The sequence below is a fragment of the Lissotriton helveticus genome, chromosome 7 (assembly GCF_964261635.1).
Source record: "Lissotriton helveticus chromosome 7, aLisHel1.1, whole genome shotgun sequence".
Taxonomy (NCBI): domain Eukaryota; kingdom Metazoa; phylum Chordata; class Amphibia; order Caudata; family Salamandridae; genus Lissotriton; species Lissotriton helveticus.
Window position 1 is genome coordinate 1,005,421,012 of NC_136068.1, and position 16,499 is coordinate 1,005,437,510.

The 16,499-nt window shown below is 42.4% G+C and overlaps 1 protein-coding gene across 3 annotated transcripts in view; it reads left to right on the forward strand.

The window, feature by feature from the left end:
- Positions 1-16,499, forward strand: part of GALNT10 (polypeptide N-acetylgalactosaminyltransferase 10) — a 688,264-nt gene that overhangs the window by 225,307 nt on the left and 446,458 nt on the right. The window contains exon 4 of one of the 3 annotated variants that reach the window (XM_078653660.1): positions 4,912-4,998. The exons of the other annotated variants lie outside the window; for them this stretch is intronic. Within the exon in view, the coding sequence (XP_078509786.1) occupies positions 4,931-4,998 (68 nt within the window). The 5' untranslated portion in view covers positions 4,912-4,930. The remainder of the gene's footprint in view (positions 1-4,911; positions 4,999-16,499) is intronic. 3 annotated transcript variants of the gene reach the window in all.

Here is a 16,499-nt window from a genome sequence, read left to right on the forward strand (position 1 = left end):
ACAATAAGTAGTACATTAGTTTCCGGATGGGCACTGTGATAGGTGTCCCTGGATGTGACAAGTTATGTTGCGGAGCGCCGTGAAAGCATCCGGTTCTGTTTCTTAGTCAGGGTCGGTATTGCTCAGAAGCCGCGCGAAAAGGAGTGGGGGGGGCTTAAGGATAGTGAGTTAATCCGGGGGCAGTATAGTCTCCCAGGAGAGCCTCTGAATACTAGCCTTCCTTCCGGTGTGGCCTCCGGAACGGTAATCTTCCCTGTACCTGGGTGCTGGGAGGCCAACAGTGTTTTCCCCCGTGCTGTATGGAGGTGGAGGCTACAAAGCCAGAGGTGGAAAAAGTGGCAGGAAAAGCGGCAAAAGTAGGTCTACCCCCCCCCCCGCCCCAACCAAAAGCATGTCGCTATATTCTAAGGGCCAGGTCAGCTCACTCGCTGCAAAATTCAGACATTATTTCACCGATAGTGACCCCCAGGAAATCTCCTATCTTGGTGACGGGCGTTAGGGGTCCACAGAAGAGACAAAGTGTAGCAACTGGGGAGGTGGAAGTGGAAGTAGGAGTAAAGGCAAGGGAGGTCCCAAAAAGTAGACAGAAAAGTAGGGGGACGAAAAGAGTTGTTTTGACAAAATAACCCCTTCCTTAAAAACCTACCAGAGAGTTATGTCTTCTACAACAAGTTTGAGCAGTGCGGCTGAACTAAGAACCCAAGAGGAAATGGAAGGAGGGTTGCCGAAAGCTAAGGTTAAATCTAAAACCAAAACTAAAGTACCAAAAAAGTTTCAGCAATGTAATCAAAGGGAGAACATGCAGCCTATTGTAAACCCCCCCCCAGATTTCACCCGGGTCCCACCTAGAAGTAACTTTGTCCAATCGATTTAATGCCTTAGAGGTTCAGGATTTGCATGTTCAGCCTAACCCCCCTTTTGAAGAACTGCGAGAGAAGACGGCTGAAGCTCAAGCTGTAACTATGGGGGGGTACAACTATGACTAGTGAAACTGGGGGTGTGGAGTGGGAGAATTCTGGAAGTGTAGGGTCAGGGGTGCATACTCTTTCGGACATCTTGATTGCAATGAAAGGGGAGATGATAAGTGGTTTCAAAATTTCAGAGATGAATCAGGCAGATCTAGTGAATAGATTTTCGGTCTCTGAAGCCAATCAGGAGGCGGCAATCAAGTCTTCCTGTGAGGTGCTGGCCCAGAAATTGGAGGAGGTGGCCGCGAGAACGGACCAAATAGAGGCAGAGATACCAATTATTAAGAAAGCGAACAAGTCTGCCACAACTGACATGGCAAAGTTGGCAACCCAAAATAAGGCACTAAGAGAGGACCTGGAAAGGCTGGAACACCACTCACGAAAAAAAATCTGAGACTCTTGAACATACCAGAGAACCTTGAAGGGACAGACCTTAAGGGATTTATTATTTTGATGTTACAAGGGACAGTCCTCAAAGGTTTGCCGGATGTAAATTTGACATCAGAGATCCAAAGGGTCCATCGGGATCCCTTAAAGAAAAGACCCGGCCAACATAAGCCTAGGAAGATCCTGGTCAACTTCCTCTCCTATACTAAGAAAGAACAGATACTGTCGGCAGGCCTTAAAGAAGGGTCAGTTTCCTTTTCAGTTACAGGCCATGAGCCATTTGTTTTTCAGATAAGGTCAGACATATCCCATACAACAGCCACTAGACAATGGGAGCTAGGGTGTAGGATGGAGGAGTTAAAAAGCCTAGGTGTGAAGGCCCAGTTGAGCTTGCTAGCCCAGCTAAGCGCTATGTCTAACAACCAAATGCACCTCTTCCGTACAACCGAAGAGGTGGACGAATTTATGGAAAAGATCAGAGGGGAGAAATCTGAGAAATAACCATACAGAATTAAAACGCGGGTAGAATAGCAATATAAGAATGTTTTCCATCGCCGCATCTTGGACTGTTTGTTTATTTCCTTGTTATAGAAATTACTTTTTTGTTCTGTGAGGGGGGCGCAGCCATATAGGTACGCCTATTCTGGAAGGGAGGGTTCCTTATGGGTGTTTAGGGGCACAGGAGGGTGGGGGGGGAGGGGGCAGTAGGGGCGCACCGGATGGGGAGCAAAGGGATAAAATGGAAAAATACTCATCTCACTCTAGGAGTTTGCTATATGGGCGAGCTGTTTTAGACAGGATACTTCTAACCAATGGCATGGGTAATAGTTCAATGTAGAAAGAAGTGCTTTATCTCCTGGAACGTTAATGGTTTGGGATGCCCAAGGAGGCAGAGACTGATCATGAAGTTATTTAGAGCTTTCCGAGGCGCATATATGTATCCTACAAGAGACACACTTGACTGCCGAGGAATCTAAAAAGCTGTTTTCTAATACCCCCTGGGTTGAGCGCTTGTGTTTTTCTAGTCAAACCATAAACAACCGGGGAGTTGCGGTTGTGATATAGCGGGGATTAACATGTTCAATTAAATCTATCCAGACAGATCAAACGGGGAGGTGGATTGTTGATCGTTTGAATATCGAAGGTAAGGATTTGACCTGTGCTTCCTTTTACGGTCCGAACCTGGACGATGCATCCTATACCTCCAAACTTTATTCAAAGCTGATTCTGGAGAACCCGCCAATGATTGTGGGGGGAGATTTCAATGTCCTCTTGGATCCCCAAAGGGATAGGTCAAACCAAAGCCAATATATAGGGGCACCCCGTATTCGGCGTGCAATGAAGAACCTGATCGACGACCTAGATTTGGCAGATGCCTGGAGAGGGAAGACGGGTGAGGTAGCCGGGTTCACTTTTTATAGTAAAAAACCCATCACTTCTCTAGGATTGACTATATATTAGTGAGTAAAGAACTCCTGACTAAAACATCTTCTATATCCATCCTCCCATTTCTTCTTTCAGACCATGCCCCGTGCTGTTTTCATACGATTAATAATTAATTAATCCAACTCAGACTAGGTGGACACTCAATAGGGGAAAATTGGCTGACTCTGACAATGTTCAGAGTATTAAAACATCCTCCCTAGAGTTTTTTGAGATCCATATAGGTTCCACGAGTATGGAAATAGTCTGGGTTGCCTTTAAGGCTAATCTAAGGGGTCGGCTCCATGGCCTTATATGCTCTAAAAACCAAGCTGTTTTTCTGGTGTTTACCACTATCCCAGAGTTAAAATTGAGTGAGGACAAAATTAAGAGCTTAGAAGCTGATTTTTCCAGCACAAAAAAAGGGGCCTCCGCAAAGGACGATTAAGGTGCAGGAAGTCCTTGAACTAGCCAGGCAAGATCTTAGAGGGAAGTTAGAGGACAAATGTAAGGCCCAATGGCTAAATAAGAGTATGGGCAATTATGAGTAGGCTGTCCTGTTTTTAGTTTCTATTTTTGGTAAATTCTGGTGGGGTTTTTTCAGTCTTTTCAATATCTTAAAAAACAGTTATCAGTGGTTACACATTTTCACACCACTAAAAACAACAGAAAAAATGTTTTTCTGGTGTTTATGGAACGTTTTGCTTTTATCATTGCTTGCTTTTTGCACTAAAAGAACATGGTATATAGACAGTGTACGTATAGTGTATATGAGGTCCAAATAGATTTTTGCAAATTGATCTTATTGTAGTACACCATACAATACTTCTTCAGTGAGTCTTTGGTCATGTGCGCTCGCGCTTTCCTTCCCATGTAAACTTCTGTGAAAAGGCCCTCTCAATATTCATAGCCCCTTGGGCTGAGAACCGTCAGCTAAGGGACACAGTTGCGATGACTCTTTCTTTGATGCCACATAAAGCATGAAATGATAAATATTTGCGTTTTAGTTGCTGGGCATAAGAAAACAGTGCACCAGAATAGACTAAAAAGTTAATAGCATCCCTCATTAACTCTGAAGATTGTAAAGATGCGTTCAGCATACCATCTAACAAGTGGCAAGGATCTCCTACAGGGAACCCCTTCAGCTTGGGTATCAATTTTGACAGGTCATCACACAATTTTTTTATATACGTAGCTGAATCACTGCAAATACAAACAATATCACTCCAATCTTTGTTGAACTTTGAAAGAAGGATTCCTTTTTTGCAGAGCATAACAAGTGACACTGCGTTCCATGTTTTCCAAAAGTCTGGTGTCAAGTTTTCACCACTATCTCAGATGCTTGGTGATATATATACTTGCCACTATACCTTGCATTTAATGTTTAAAGCCTGAGGTGTTGTCAATTCACCTACTGTCAATACTGACCCACTAGAAACTATTGTCTGATGTATTAAGGGGTTTTACCCATTCTCTGTGGGTAAATGTGATGACACATATTAGGAAAGATTTTTATGAAACTAGCCATTTTACCTATCTGTGAAAGAATCAAATGCAGCCAAAATATCAAATATGAGTTTGATATGCCCTGATTCTCTACAGTTTATAAAATAATTAAACTAGACCTAAAACATGAAACTAAGCCCTGCATCTTTAGACCAAAGGCCATAAAACTGAAAAAAGTAAAAGGAAGAAGAAACAATATTTTAGTGGTATCCCTAAAGAACAAAAGTCAAGCAGAATAATGTTAGCCAGTCTTTCTTACTGCTAGCTTGTATAACAAAATTACATTTTATTGACCCCTTCAGTAAGAACAAAACGACTCTTTCACTTTCTTTTTTTTCTTTGAATGGCATTTAGTTTGTGGTTGTGCAGGTGTTTTTTCAGTGTTTATATATTTTCACCGGTGAGGGCTATTATTCTTTCAGTGGGGTTTTATCAGTTATTATAGGTTTAAACCTAAAACCCCGCAGCCTAATTATGAGTATGGTGAGAAGGCCAGTGCCCTACTTGCATGGAAAGCTAGATCTGACCGTATTAAAAACAACATTGGCGAGCTTATTATAAATGATGGTGGGGACAAGTCTATGGATATAGAAGATATAAAGAACTGTCTGCTCTCCCTTTTTTTCAGATCTATGTAAAGAGAACATATGTCCATCACAACACCAAATATGGACATGGCTGAGCACCAAAACTCTATCCTCCCTCTCGCAAGCAGGTAAAGATCTCCTGGATTCCCCGATCTCTTTAGAAGAGATAAGAACTCAAATTAGGTTATTAAAAAATAAGAAAGCATCCGGCCTGGACGCCCTCCCAAATGAGGTATATAAACATCTGGCGGACGAGGTTACCCCGGTCTTGGGAACTCGGTTTCAGTCAATTTACAATACTACAGGGAAAGTCCCCAATTCATGGAGAGAGGCAACTATCGTTTTAATACCCAAGGCCGGGAAGGACCCCCTGAGAGCAGACTCCTACCGTCCGATCTCCCTGCTAAATTCCGATTATAAAATCTTTATGGGTATATTAGCAGGGAGATTAGCCAAACTGGCTCCCGGATTGGTCAATTCCGACCAAAAAGGATTTATCAACGGATGATATATACAGGAGCAAACGCAGCTTCTCATAGGTAATATCAATCTCTCCATAGTTAGAGCAGAACCCTTGGCGGTAATCGCTTTAGATGCCGCCAAGGAGTTCGACAGAGTTTGCTGGTCTTATCTTTGGGAGGTACTAGAAGCAATGGGCTGTGTGCCTGTGTTTATTCACACCCTAAGAAAATGTTATGAGGGAGCCTCAGCAAAAATCTTGATTAACGGTCCACTCACTCCCAGTTTTGAGATACAGAGGGTGTCCCCTATCACCCTTACTGTTTGACTTATATATTGAGCCGTTGGCCCAGGCAATAAGGCTAGATGATCAAATCCTCCCTTTTAAATCTCAGCAGTATTCGTCTAAAATAGCACTATATGCGGACGATCTTATCCTTTATACTAGTGACCCAGCAGCAACTATCCAGAGGGTTGAGACCTTCTTGGGGGAATTCAGCTTAATTTCTGGCTATTTGGCGAATTCCTCCAAGATGGAGGTAATGTGCTGGAATATCGAGCAGTGGAGGGGACAGGCCAGTACGGAATTTAAAGATCTAGGCATCACAATAGTTAGAGAATTGGACAAGATTGCTCCTTTGAACCTGGGAAAAGTTACTAAGGAGTTAGACCATCTGTTTGCAAGATGGAAGAATCTCCCCCTAACCATAGTCGGCAAGGTAAACTTGGTCAAGATGACTATTCTCCCCAAACTGACCTATATTTTTAATGCCGTCCCCCTGGCATTCCCCCAGCAAGGTATTAAGAAAATACAGAGTAAGATCGGGAGTTTTGTGTGGGGCGACAAAGGAGTGAGACTGTCATGGAAGAAACTAAGGTGGCGGTTGGTCAAGGGCGGGCTAGCTCTTCCAGACATCAGCTGGTATTTGGTGGCATTCCAATTTAAATCCACCCGGATGCTTCTGGCAAACCCGGCAGGTTCCGCGTGAGGAGCATTGCTTGGAGAGCTGGTCAAGAATGAGGGGGGCGACTGTACAGAAGGGTTTCTCTATACATTTGGGCCACTGAAATTTTTCAAAAAAGTACGTTTGAAGGTCCTAAAAAATGCACTTGAAATCTGGCTTAAAGTAAGGAATAGGTGCGAGATAAGTTACTATTCAGACCATGCCCCTGTTTGGGACTCCCCGGGGACCCCTCTCTGTCTTAAAGATGGGTTGGCTGTACCTATTAGGAGAGCTGGAGTCTCTATTTCGTCAGATCTGGGGGATACAAATGGTATACATCCATGGGAGAAATTAAGAGCTAGGATAGGCCCTGGTATATCCAAGTTTAAGTTTTTGCAATTAAAATCCTGGTTTGAGGCGGAGAGCGGGGAGGGTAAGGGGTGACTGGGACACAGAGCTTCTTTTTTTATCACCACAACCATTGAAGAAAGAAGTTTCAATTTAGTATAGAAAACTAGTAGAAGCAGATGATCAGAATATTCCAACACAGGCCTCTGCATGGAATCAATCTCCCTTTGAGCCCACAATAGGGGATCTCTTGGAACCCTCTTTAAAACGACTTTATAAATTCACAAAATCAGCCAGTTTAAAGAAGAATCACTTTGTCACCAATAGAATATATTATACCCCAACAAAAATCGCGAAATTTGCCCCAGCCCCCGAGCCGAAGTGTTACAGATGTATGGCCCCTAAAGCTGATAACATTCATGTTTTTTTTTAGTGTCCCGCATTGGACTTGTTTTGGTAAGGGATTGGGAATTTTCTTTGCCGGATTTTTGATTTGAATATAGTGGTAAATGGGTCTTTGGTCTTTTTTGCCAACGACAGTGTTTCAACGAAGTACCTTGCAGTGAGGGAGAAAGGACTATTATGTCTTATTCTGTTGGCACGTAGAGAAATCCAGCATTGGCAATGGCCCGACTCGACCTTGCAATTGCAGTTGGCCAGAGGTAGCCCAGAGACAACGTCTGTAACACTCTGCTATATGCTTATAGGTGAGATGAGGACAAAAAAAAAAAAAAAGAAAGGGTGACTCTAGGATTCTAAGTTTTTAAAGATATCACAATGTGTGTTGATGTTTTTCAAGGGTTATTAGGGGCAGGAAATGAAAATGTACGTGGAATGGAAGGTGAATTTCTCTTCTATGAAGTGTTTCCTTCCAAAGTGAGACATTATCAGGAGCGTGTGTCAGTGAAAGCCCCTTATTGAATCTTATACTATGGTGTGGTACACCCGTGGCCACTAAAGTTGCCTATAGCTTCAGGGGTTGTGGCCTTTTCTGCATTCTTATAACATATTTATACGCCTGCTATATATCTGCGATCTGCTGCATAATTTGCAAATTTCAGCAAAAACTTTTTGTCTATCTCAAACGGATTAGAAATTAAGGATAAACCACTGCATTGAAAGCAACACTGCACAACAGTGAAGTGTTCACCTCTCAGCAGTTGGCAGTTGGCTGTTGTATTCAACCACAGGAGGTGGTAATGTTGTCCAAACTGTGTAAATATCCCCAATTGATGGACTGGCGAAGTACACTAGTCTGCAGCAGGAAACACAACTTCATACAAGGTAGAAATAATGATTACTTCCTTGTCAAGAAAATATTTTGTTTTACAATTTATTTATTTTTAAAAAAAACATTTATCTGTGCAGTTACCGCTTTTTTTATGCTCAATAATGTTAGCGTCTGTTTGACTTTTTTATTATCGTGCATTTTTTTTAAAAGCATATACTGCAGTGGTTTTGAATAACTATGCAAAATAAATATATTTAACATATATGTTCCTACTTTTGCAGTTTGTTAGACATTTGAGTTCACAAGTATTTTAGTGAAATTCGAACGCCCCTGTTTCTATACACGGTTGATAAGCCTTACATTTGGTACATTTATAATGATCTACAGGTGTAGGGAGGTTCAATATGGATTGAATTGTTTACTGGCCTGTGTTGGGTAGTAATGCCCTTCCAACCAAGTCTTTCACATGGTTCCCTCTCTTGAAAAGAAACCAGGGTTTGCTTTCACTGTCTAATTCATCCAAAACTAAGTTTCGGTGTTTGTGACCTACTTTTCTTATGTCATTGCTCATAGTACAAAAGGTGGTGACACATGCCAAATGTTGCTCATTGTCAGTTTTTATTTTGGAGTTTAACTGTTACCTTTGTTAATACCTCACCCTTTTCCTGTATCTTTTGAAAAGGCCCTTAAGGTACCCCATATATGACAGTTTATGTATTAGGATGTCTGATTCTTGGAAGAAATCAGTTTTTCTGCAACAGTTCTTATGAAGCCAAATAAATCTTCCAAATGGAAGGCTATCACTCAAAAGGGGACAATTACCTGAATCCCAAGGTGGAGTATTATGCACTGTGGGATTTCTGTAAAGAGTAAAGTATAGTCTCTTGTTATGATGCCAAATCAAGTCCAGAAAACTGATCCCCAATTTACTATGAGTCAGTGTAAATTGAATACCCGTGTGATCATTCAGCCAAAAAAGTGTTGCATTGTCACCAGTCTAAATCATCAATGAAATGTCTCCATAATGTAATATAAAAAAATGCATGAATACCAGAACAAACGTGTAGCTGTTGATAATGATCCATATAGATGTTAGCTACATTTGGAGGAGTAAAGGCTGCCCTCATAGCTGCACCTTTGACTTAGAAATAGTAGGTGTTTTGGAAAATGAAAACCTTTTGTTTAAGTGCTATTTCTAAGAGAGGAAGTATAATACTGGTCAGGACCGTGTTAGGGTGCTCCCTTCACTCTAGAACAGTTTTCAGATTGGACAATACCTCATCCTGTGTGGATGTTGGCATATAAGGACTCTATGTCTAAGGTAACCAATATTTGGTTAAGTATGAAATATTTCAGTTTGCTTTGTATATTCTTGAAGTCCCTCTTGGCAGTATATTTCCTTGTTCAAATTCTGGTCATACATCCTGCACTTCTCACAAGCATTGCACTATTTCACTGATTGTTTTATATTGTGGAACACTGTCTTGTTGCTTACCATTTACGTAATACATTGTCTTTTTAACACCATGCGTGCGGCGCATTTTCCCGCTGTGCGCTGACTTTTTTAAAAACCCGCGGTTCATGATGAGCTCAGCTCGTCATGAGCGTACGAGAGGTGTACCTCATGACGAGCTGAGCTCGTCATGAGCGTCGAAGGGGTTAATAAAAAGACTATTTATGTGCATGCATAATTTCATTACATTAATTGAATTGAAAGAGTACTTGTTTGGGCTTCTTTACACATTGTAAAATATTAACTGTTAAGGTTCATCCAGTAAAATCATCTGGTATTTATAACTGCATTGCTCTCCCAGATTCTTAGGAAAACTGAACCACCCCATTACAATAATAGTTGCAAATTGTAAAACGGCACCTCTTTTTACTTTGTCAGCGAGGCTGTTGACATTGTGACATGATCCGGATGGCCGTGTGTTTTACTGTTTGTTGAGCATCAGGTTGGGTCTTCATCGGGTATAGTACTTGTGTTGCCCCAGCTATGACCTTAATCTTAAGTCTCTCTCCTTCACCAGGAAAAAAAATCACTTTTGCCGCTAAAATAACCAAGATAACCCCCTCAAATCAAAGCCCACAGGTATGGCTGCCTCATCCGTTACTGCAGCACCACCATTGCCTAACAGTAATTTATTGATCTCCACATGCCAAGCTTCCTTTAAAGGCATGCTTCCCCCGTAGCAACTGAACAGGAAATTGGAAGCCCTGAAGGTTGAGCATGTGCAAGCATACACTGCTCCAGCAGCAGCATCCTCCTAGCTTCCCACTTCATCTGGGATCCTCTGCCAGTTCAAGTCACAATGAGACATGTCTCTGAGATAGACGATCCTGAGACTGGTCATTCGAGAACTTGTTGTCCTGGCTCTTAAAAAAATGTGAGTAAGGTATTCAGAACAGATTCATCTTTTGTCATTATCGGCAGAAGATGTGGAACATTCTGCCAGGTGTATGACCTTTCCGTTTTGCAGGTCGCAAATTGCGCTATTTTTTAATTTTTGTTTTTGTTTTTTGACTCTCAAAATGCAATATACTAATGTGTCTCAGACACATTAGCGATTCCCATCGAGGTTGCAAATGACCTACCTCATCAATATTCATGAGGCTGGTCGCTATTTGCCACCCAGTCCTGCTGTAGATAACAGATCACCATGTCTGTTTGCTTTTTAAATAAAGAAACTTTTTTTTCAAATGCAACCTGGAAAACGGGATGCTTTTAAAAGAAAAAAACATTTTATTTTCATTTATTAAGGGCAGGCAGGGAAGGATGACATTTTTATTTTTTGCAAATTTATCTAATTTCCTCCATAGTTGAGAGTACAATTATGAGAGCAAAATATCAGTACTCAAGCCAGTGCCTTAGTATCAGGGTTATACTACAGATGTGGAATGTCATGAAATATCAAATTATTCTCGCCATGCAGGTACATGTCTTTAGTGTACATTCAGATTTTCTTTCTTGGAGAGTGTGCAACACTTGCCTCCTCCCACTCCTTTTTCAATGTTGCTCTTTCTACATTGGTCTTAGGGTCTGAAGTACATACATCACTTTTCACCTTTAGACCATATGGAATTCCTCAAGGTTGTCAGTCTGATTTTTAAGTCTGGCTTGGCAGCGTAGCTGTCTTAACCTATATTTGATTAACTAAAGAAAAGAAACACTACTGAGAAAGGACCTTAACCTCCCTCTGCCAACCCACCCCATTCAAAGTGTTAGTTTAATTTACTACAGATCTTGATTGCGCAGAAGTACTGTGCGTCCACTGACAAAGTGTGGTTGTATTGCAATGTTTGCCTTGAGGCAAGGCTTATGGCCCACATAGAATAAATGAGTGTCTTAGGCCTGACTTATGTACTGCGAAAAGCATCATAAAGCGTTTTAGGGGTGCTTTGGCATTATGCTATTTTATGGCAGGTTACCATAGTAGGCAAGGGGCTTGTTGGGCTAAATATGTGCACCTGTTATGCTGTAATAGGAAGGATTTTAGGTTGTTTTGCTAATTGTACTTTTTTGCATGTTTGTAGTTTTATGACTCCATACTAATGGCTCCCTTTTGGGAAAAGCAAGTAGATATGAATTGGTTACAGTGAAAAACACGTGATAAAGACTATACATAGGCATGACATGTTCGTAGAAAGTCCTGTTAAAGGCCCTAAGCCCTATCCTTTTATTATGAACATTTGCAGCAAATTCAGTCTGCCTGATTTATTTATTGTGAAAATATTTTACTAAAGCCAATTGGTCTTTAAGGATTGCATTCCGCATGTCGATACTTATTACATTACATGGTCTCTCAAGAGTTTTGGGATTTCCCCCGTGTTCAAACCCTGCAGATAGAATATTTGCACTTTGATAATACTAGTTAACACACTTATGCAAAATATACAAGGTGATGGATGGAATGCTTGACTTAATCTCAGCCACTGACAATTGCTCGGACCGCATCCCAATTCATAATTTTTCACCCACTATGCCAACTCATTTTGGACCTAGTCATATACAAATCAGTTGTTACACTGTTCCTCATGGGAACAGTGCAGCCCGAAATGTCAGACCAGGTCCTTCCTGAACCGAAACACAAGAACCCATTACCAGTTTTGCCCTTGTTATGGGCTCTCAGTATAGCTTTGTTCCATTGGCATATCCGGCACACTCAGGGTGTCAAATGCAAAAACAACAGGGTGATGGTTGGAATGCTTGAATTAATGTTAAACCCTGGCATATCACTTGGTGCTGGATCCTAATCCATAATTTTTCACACACCATGCCACCTCAGTTTGGACCCAAATCTTCAGCTGGGAATCAGCTTGGTTAACACTCCTAGGCAGAGTTGAATATTGTTTTGCGAAGTTTAGTGGTGTGTACATTTATAACTTTCTGGTTGTATGTGTGGATGAGGATGAATCAGTGACTGTGTTAAACCTCAATTTCATGAGGCAGAGTTCCCACCCGCACAAACCCCCCCCATAATTGAGTTCTAGAGCAGGAAGAGAAATGTTAAAGATGTCTTACAAAAATTCAAAAGGTACGGTACAGAAATTATAAGGGGAAAGTGTGAAGTTCAAAGTGAGCAGCAAAAGCTTATAAGAAAACATAAAGCATCCTAGTAGCATTGGAAAAGCTATGGCTCACCATCAACATCTGGGGTTTATATCGTTTTCTTGCATTGGAAAGTATTAGCTTCTGCAAAACAATTCATGGTGTGAGCAAAAGAAATCTACTTTTAGAAATTGAGAACAAAGTTCCATAAAGCATCATATTGCCTTACGATCTATGCACTATCCCACTACGTGACTATTGATTCTGCCCATTCAATGCTAATGTCATCTTGAGGTGGCAGGACAAGAAGACAAGAAGAGGGACTATTGTTAATGAAAGCAGTACAGTGAGCTGGCAGAAGGGCTTTGGAAAACGCAACATTTCTGTGTTAGTGTTTGAAAGTTTGCTTTGAGAACAACACGAGCAGTATCAATGGAAAAAAACATGACTAATTGATTGTGGGCTGCAAAAATGCTGAACATGAAAGAGAAGACATCGATTTTGAACAAGTTGGCTCTGGGACCTAATAGAGGCCTAGTTAACATAAACTAAAAACACACACTTTAGCAAGTCATAGCAAATTAGTTTCAAATACAATAGCACCATGCCTGTGTATCCCTTCTGCATGTTGCTAATAATGCACACAAATATAAAATACAAAAACACTCAACATATGCCATAGGGGTTGTCTTTAGGAAAGCTTTGGTGGACTTCTTGAGGCCTGAGTTGTTTATGGTGACAGGACAATGATAAAGGCTATAGGCCTGATTCGGTCTTTAGTTCAGTGTATTCTATTCCAGATGCCATCAGTAGGACATGCTTTATATGAATAGGTACAGCAAGGTGCAGTAGGCCTGTTGTCAAAAGTGTTTCTCAAAGCCAGTAGGCTTTTAAAGGTAGGTGGTCATTCTCTTTTTTAACAAATTGAATTGTTTTCATTGGTACAAAAAAATAACTGATATAGAATCAACAGCCATCTTCAACCATGTCACAGATAGGGTAGGTTTATGCAGTTGGAGCAAATCCAAACAATAGTAATACTACTCTCAAACCACACATTTGCATGTACATAGTAGAAAACATCAGGTTAGCCCCCGGAAACATTCAGCATGGATCATCCCATCTGGGAAAACAAGCCCTAAACTGAGTCAGTCCTCATCTGGGCCAATAGACCCCTCCTCTTCCTTTGAAGAGTGCAATTGAGTACCCTCTGGGTCCATAAATCCGGCAAGGAATTCCGCCTACACCCCCAGGTCATCCTCGGCCTCATCATCACACCGGTACTGCTTCAAACGTATTTCCTTGGCCACTGCCCAGTTTGCCACCAATCGTTCAACATTATGACTGAGTTGACCAATCCATGTGATTGCCAACTGTCGCTTAGCCAGAATTAACACCTAGTGTAAGCATTTGCAGGCCAGCTGATGTCACCCAATAGGCAAACAGCATGGTCCGTGTCCATAGTTATCCGCACCACAGTTCTCAGTTGGACCAGTACTTGAAGTCAATATTCGTACACCACTGGACAGTCTCATGCTAAATGCAAAAATCAGGCTTTGGGTACCTGCCATCTGGGCAACCAACCGGCTTACTAGGGTCTATTTTAAGTAGTATGTGTGGTACAGAAAGTGAAAGTGTATATGTTTAAATCTGGTGTTGCTCGATACAGACTTCACCAATGCTCACATTCTCTTCCATTGAGCATCCCAGAGTTATACCCCTAAATCACCAACCCAAGCCTCCAAGGCAGGAAATCTAACACACAAATGATCTGCCTTGTAAAGGAGGGAAACCAGATGGCAAGCTCCACCCAACTCCAACAAGCCCCGGAAAGTGAGTCGTGTAATAGGAGCCTCCGGGAATGTAGGCCATATTTCCCGGATCATGGCTGTAATACTGGCATGTAAGAACTAGCCAGGCCCTACATGGAACTTATCCCCAAACATGATAAACTCTTCATCCGTGTACAAAACACCCAACATTATGCTCCCTCCCTGCAGCACTTGAAAAGTCGGTAAATCCCAAAAGACATACTTCCTGGCAATAGGGCCCTCCCCAGGACCACCTCAACAGTTTGTTCCCACAGTGAGGCAGTGTGCTGGATAAGGTATGAGACCGGTGACACATACTGACCTCCCAACATTAGGAGTTAAGGAAGGGACGAGCCCTTCGCTGCGCCCCTTAATAAAAATGTCTCACAATTTCCCTCCTCTACAAGCCAGTGCGCAGCATGTTGTATTTGGGAGGCCAGATAATATTGTTCTAGGTTGAGCAACGCCAACCCCCACTCCCCCAGTGGCTGAAATAAATAATCCCTCACAACGTTGCTCTATCCCCCTGCCCATATCCGCAAAGTTAGGAAGGAATTCAACCTCAGGAACACCGCACGATGTATTGAATAAATGCTGCATAGAGTATAAGCATTGTGATAAGAAAACCATCTTTGAGAAGGCCATCTGACCCATGAGTGAAAATGCGAGTGAGTTTAAAAACTGCACAGATGAATGTAGGTTCTCCATGACCTTCCCAGCATTATATTACAAACGCATCTACGGCATATGGACCACCATCATTCTTGTACCGGGATATATCCATCTCTCCTCAGAGGTGTATAGGCGGCACGACAACTGGGTCATGAGCGGCCAGGGATCCCAAAGGAAACACCAGTGGTTTCTTGCCATTAGGTTAAGACCCAACTGCTCCCCAAAATCAGTCGGGTGAGTCAACAGAATGTGAAGTGATCGCTGTGGAGTCGAAATATAGAAAAGAATGTCATTAGCATAAAGGGACGTACCCTACCTTAATACCCCACTCAAACATGTTCTGTCATATCTGAATGGCCAAGGGCTCCAACGCTGTAGCGAAAAGGAAGGGTGACAATGGACAGCCCTAGTGTGTGCCTCTGCTCACCTCCCATGAGCTTACCCACTCGTGCCATGGGGCATGTATACAAGAGGCACACCCAGGTGCGGAAATGCACCCTGATACCCATTGCCTCGAACACCTGCATAAGGTAGTTCCAATCAACAGTGTTGAAAGCTTTGGCAATGTCAATGTAGACCACTCCCAATTCCTCCACGCTACCTTCCTTCTCATGTAGGACATGTGTTAGCTGCTGTAGATTTATTGTGGTACTGTGACAGGTATAAAACCACATGGTCGTCGTGGATTAATTGTGTTATCACTGGGCATATACGAAGAGCAAGTGCTTTGCAAAGTACCTTAGTGTCTGTATTAATCATTGTAAGCGGTCTATAGGCAGACCGGTCTGATGTATCCGAGCAGGGCTTTAGTATCATAGAGACGCAGCCTTCCCGCATTTATGTGGGGAGCACTCCAGATTCCCCGGCCTCCAAGTATACCTCCAGTAAGCGATGTGTAAGAACGGAGGTAAAAGTCTGGGAAAAACTTGGCAGGAAATCCATCGCTGTATGGCACCGTCCCTCCAGGCAGTTGCCTTCGAACTATACAGATTTCCTCCAGGGTGAGATCTGCATCCAATTCACGGACAGCAACACTTCCTAGCCATGGGACCTGTAAAGAGGCCAGAAAGGCATCAACGCTTTCCAGTTTGGAGGGGGTCATATTATGATACACGTGTTCCAAATGAGACTTAAAGGTATCCACTATGCACCCCCCTGTGTATAAACTTCCCAGTCTTGTGGGGACCAAAGCTGAAGAATGGAGTAGTTCGGAGCCTCACGCCGGACAATCTAGGCCAACAGCCAACCATAGCTGTCTTCCTCCCTATGGAGAAGCTGCCAGTGTGATTTAGGGTGTGTTTCTCAAGCCTATCCCTCAGCACGGCAGCCTGCAGCTGAGCCAGTAATTCCTCCTCCACCACTGCCTCCATGTAGAAAAGGGCAAAGGGAATCCCTGGTACAAATCAAATAAGTATAGATCAAAGGGAGAGAGAGGACTAGATAAGCTAGGCCCGATCCCCTGTTTTATATGTACATATATCAATAATGACTAGCTAGTTAAGTGAAAATAGGGAGAGATGCTCTGTTAGGTACGTCGTGGAGCAACATAGAGTGGGGAAAAGGCATTGCTTTCCTCATAAAGCCCTCACCCACCGACCTAGTCGGTGGCATGCTT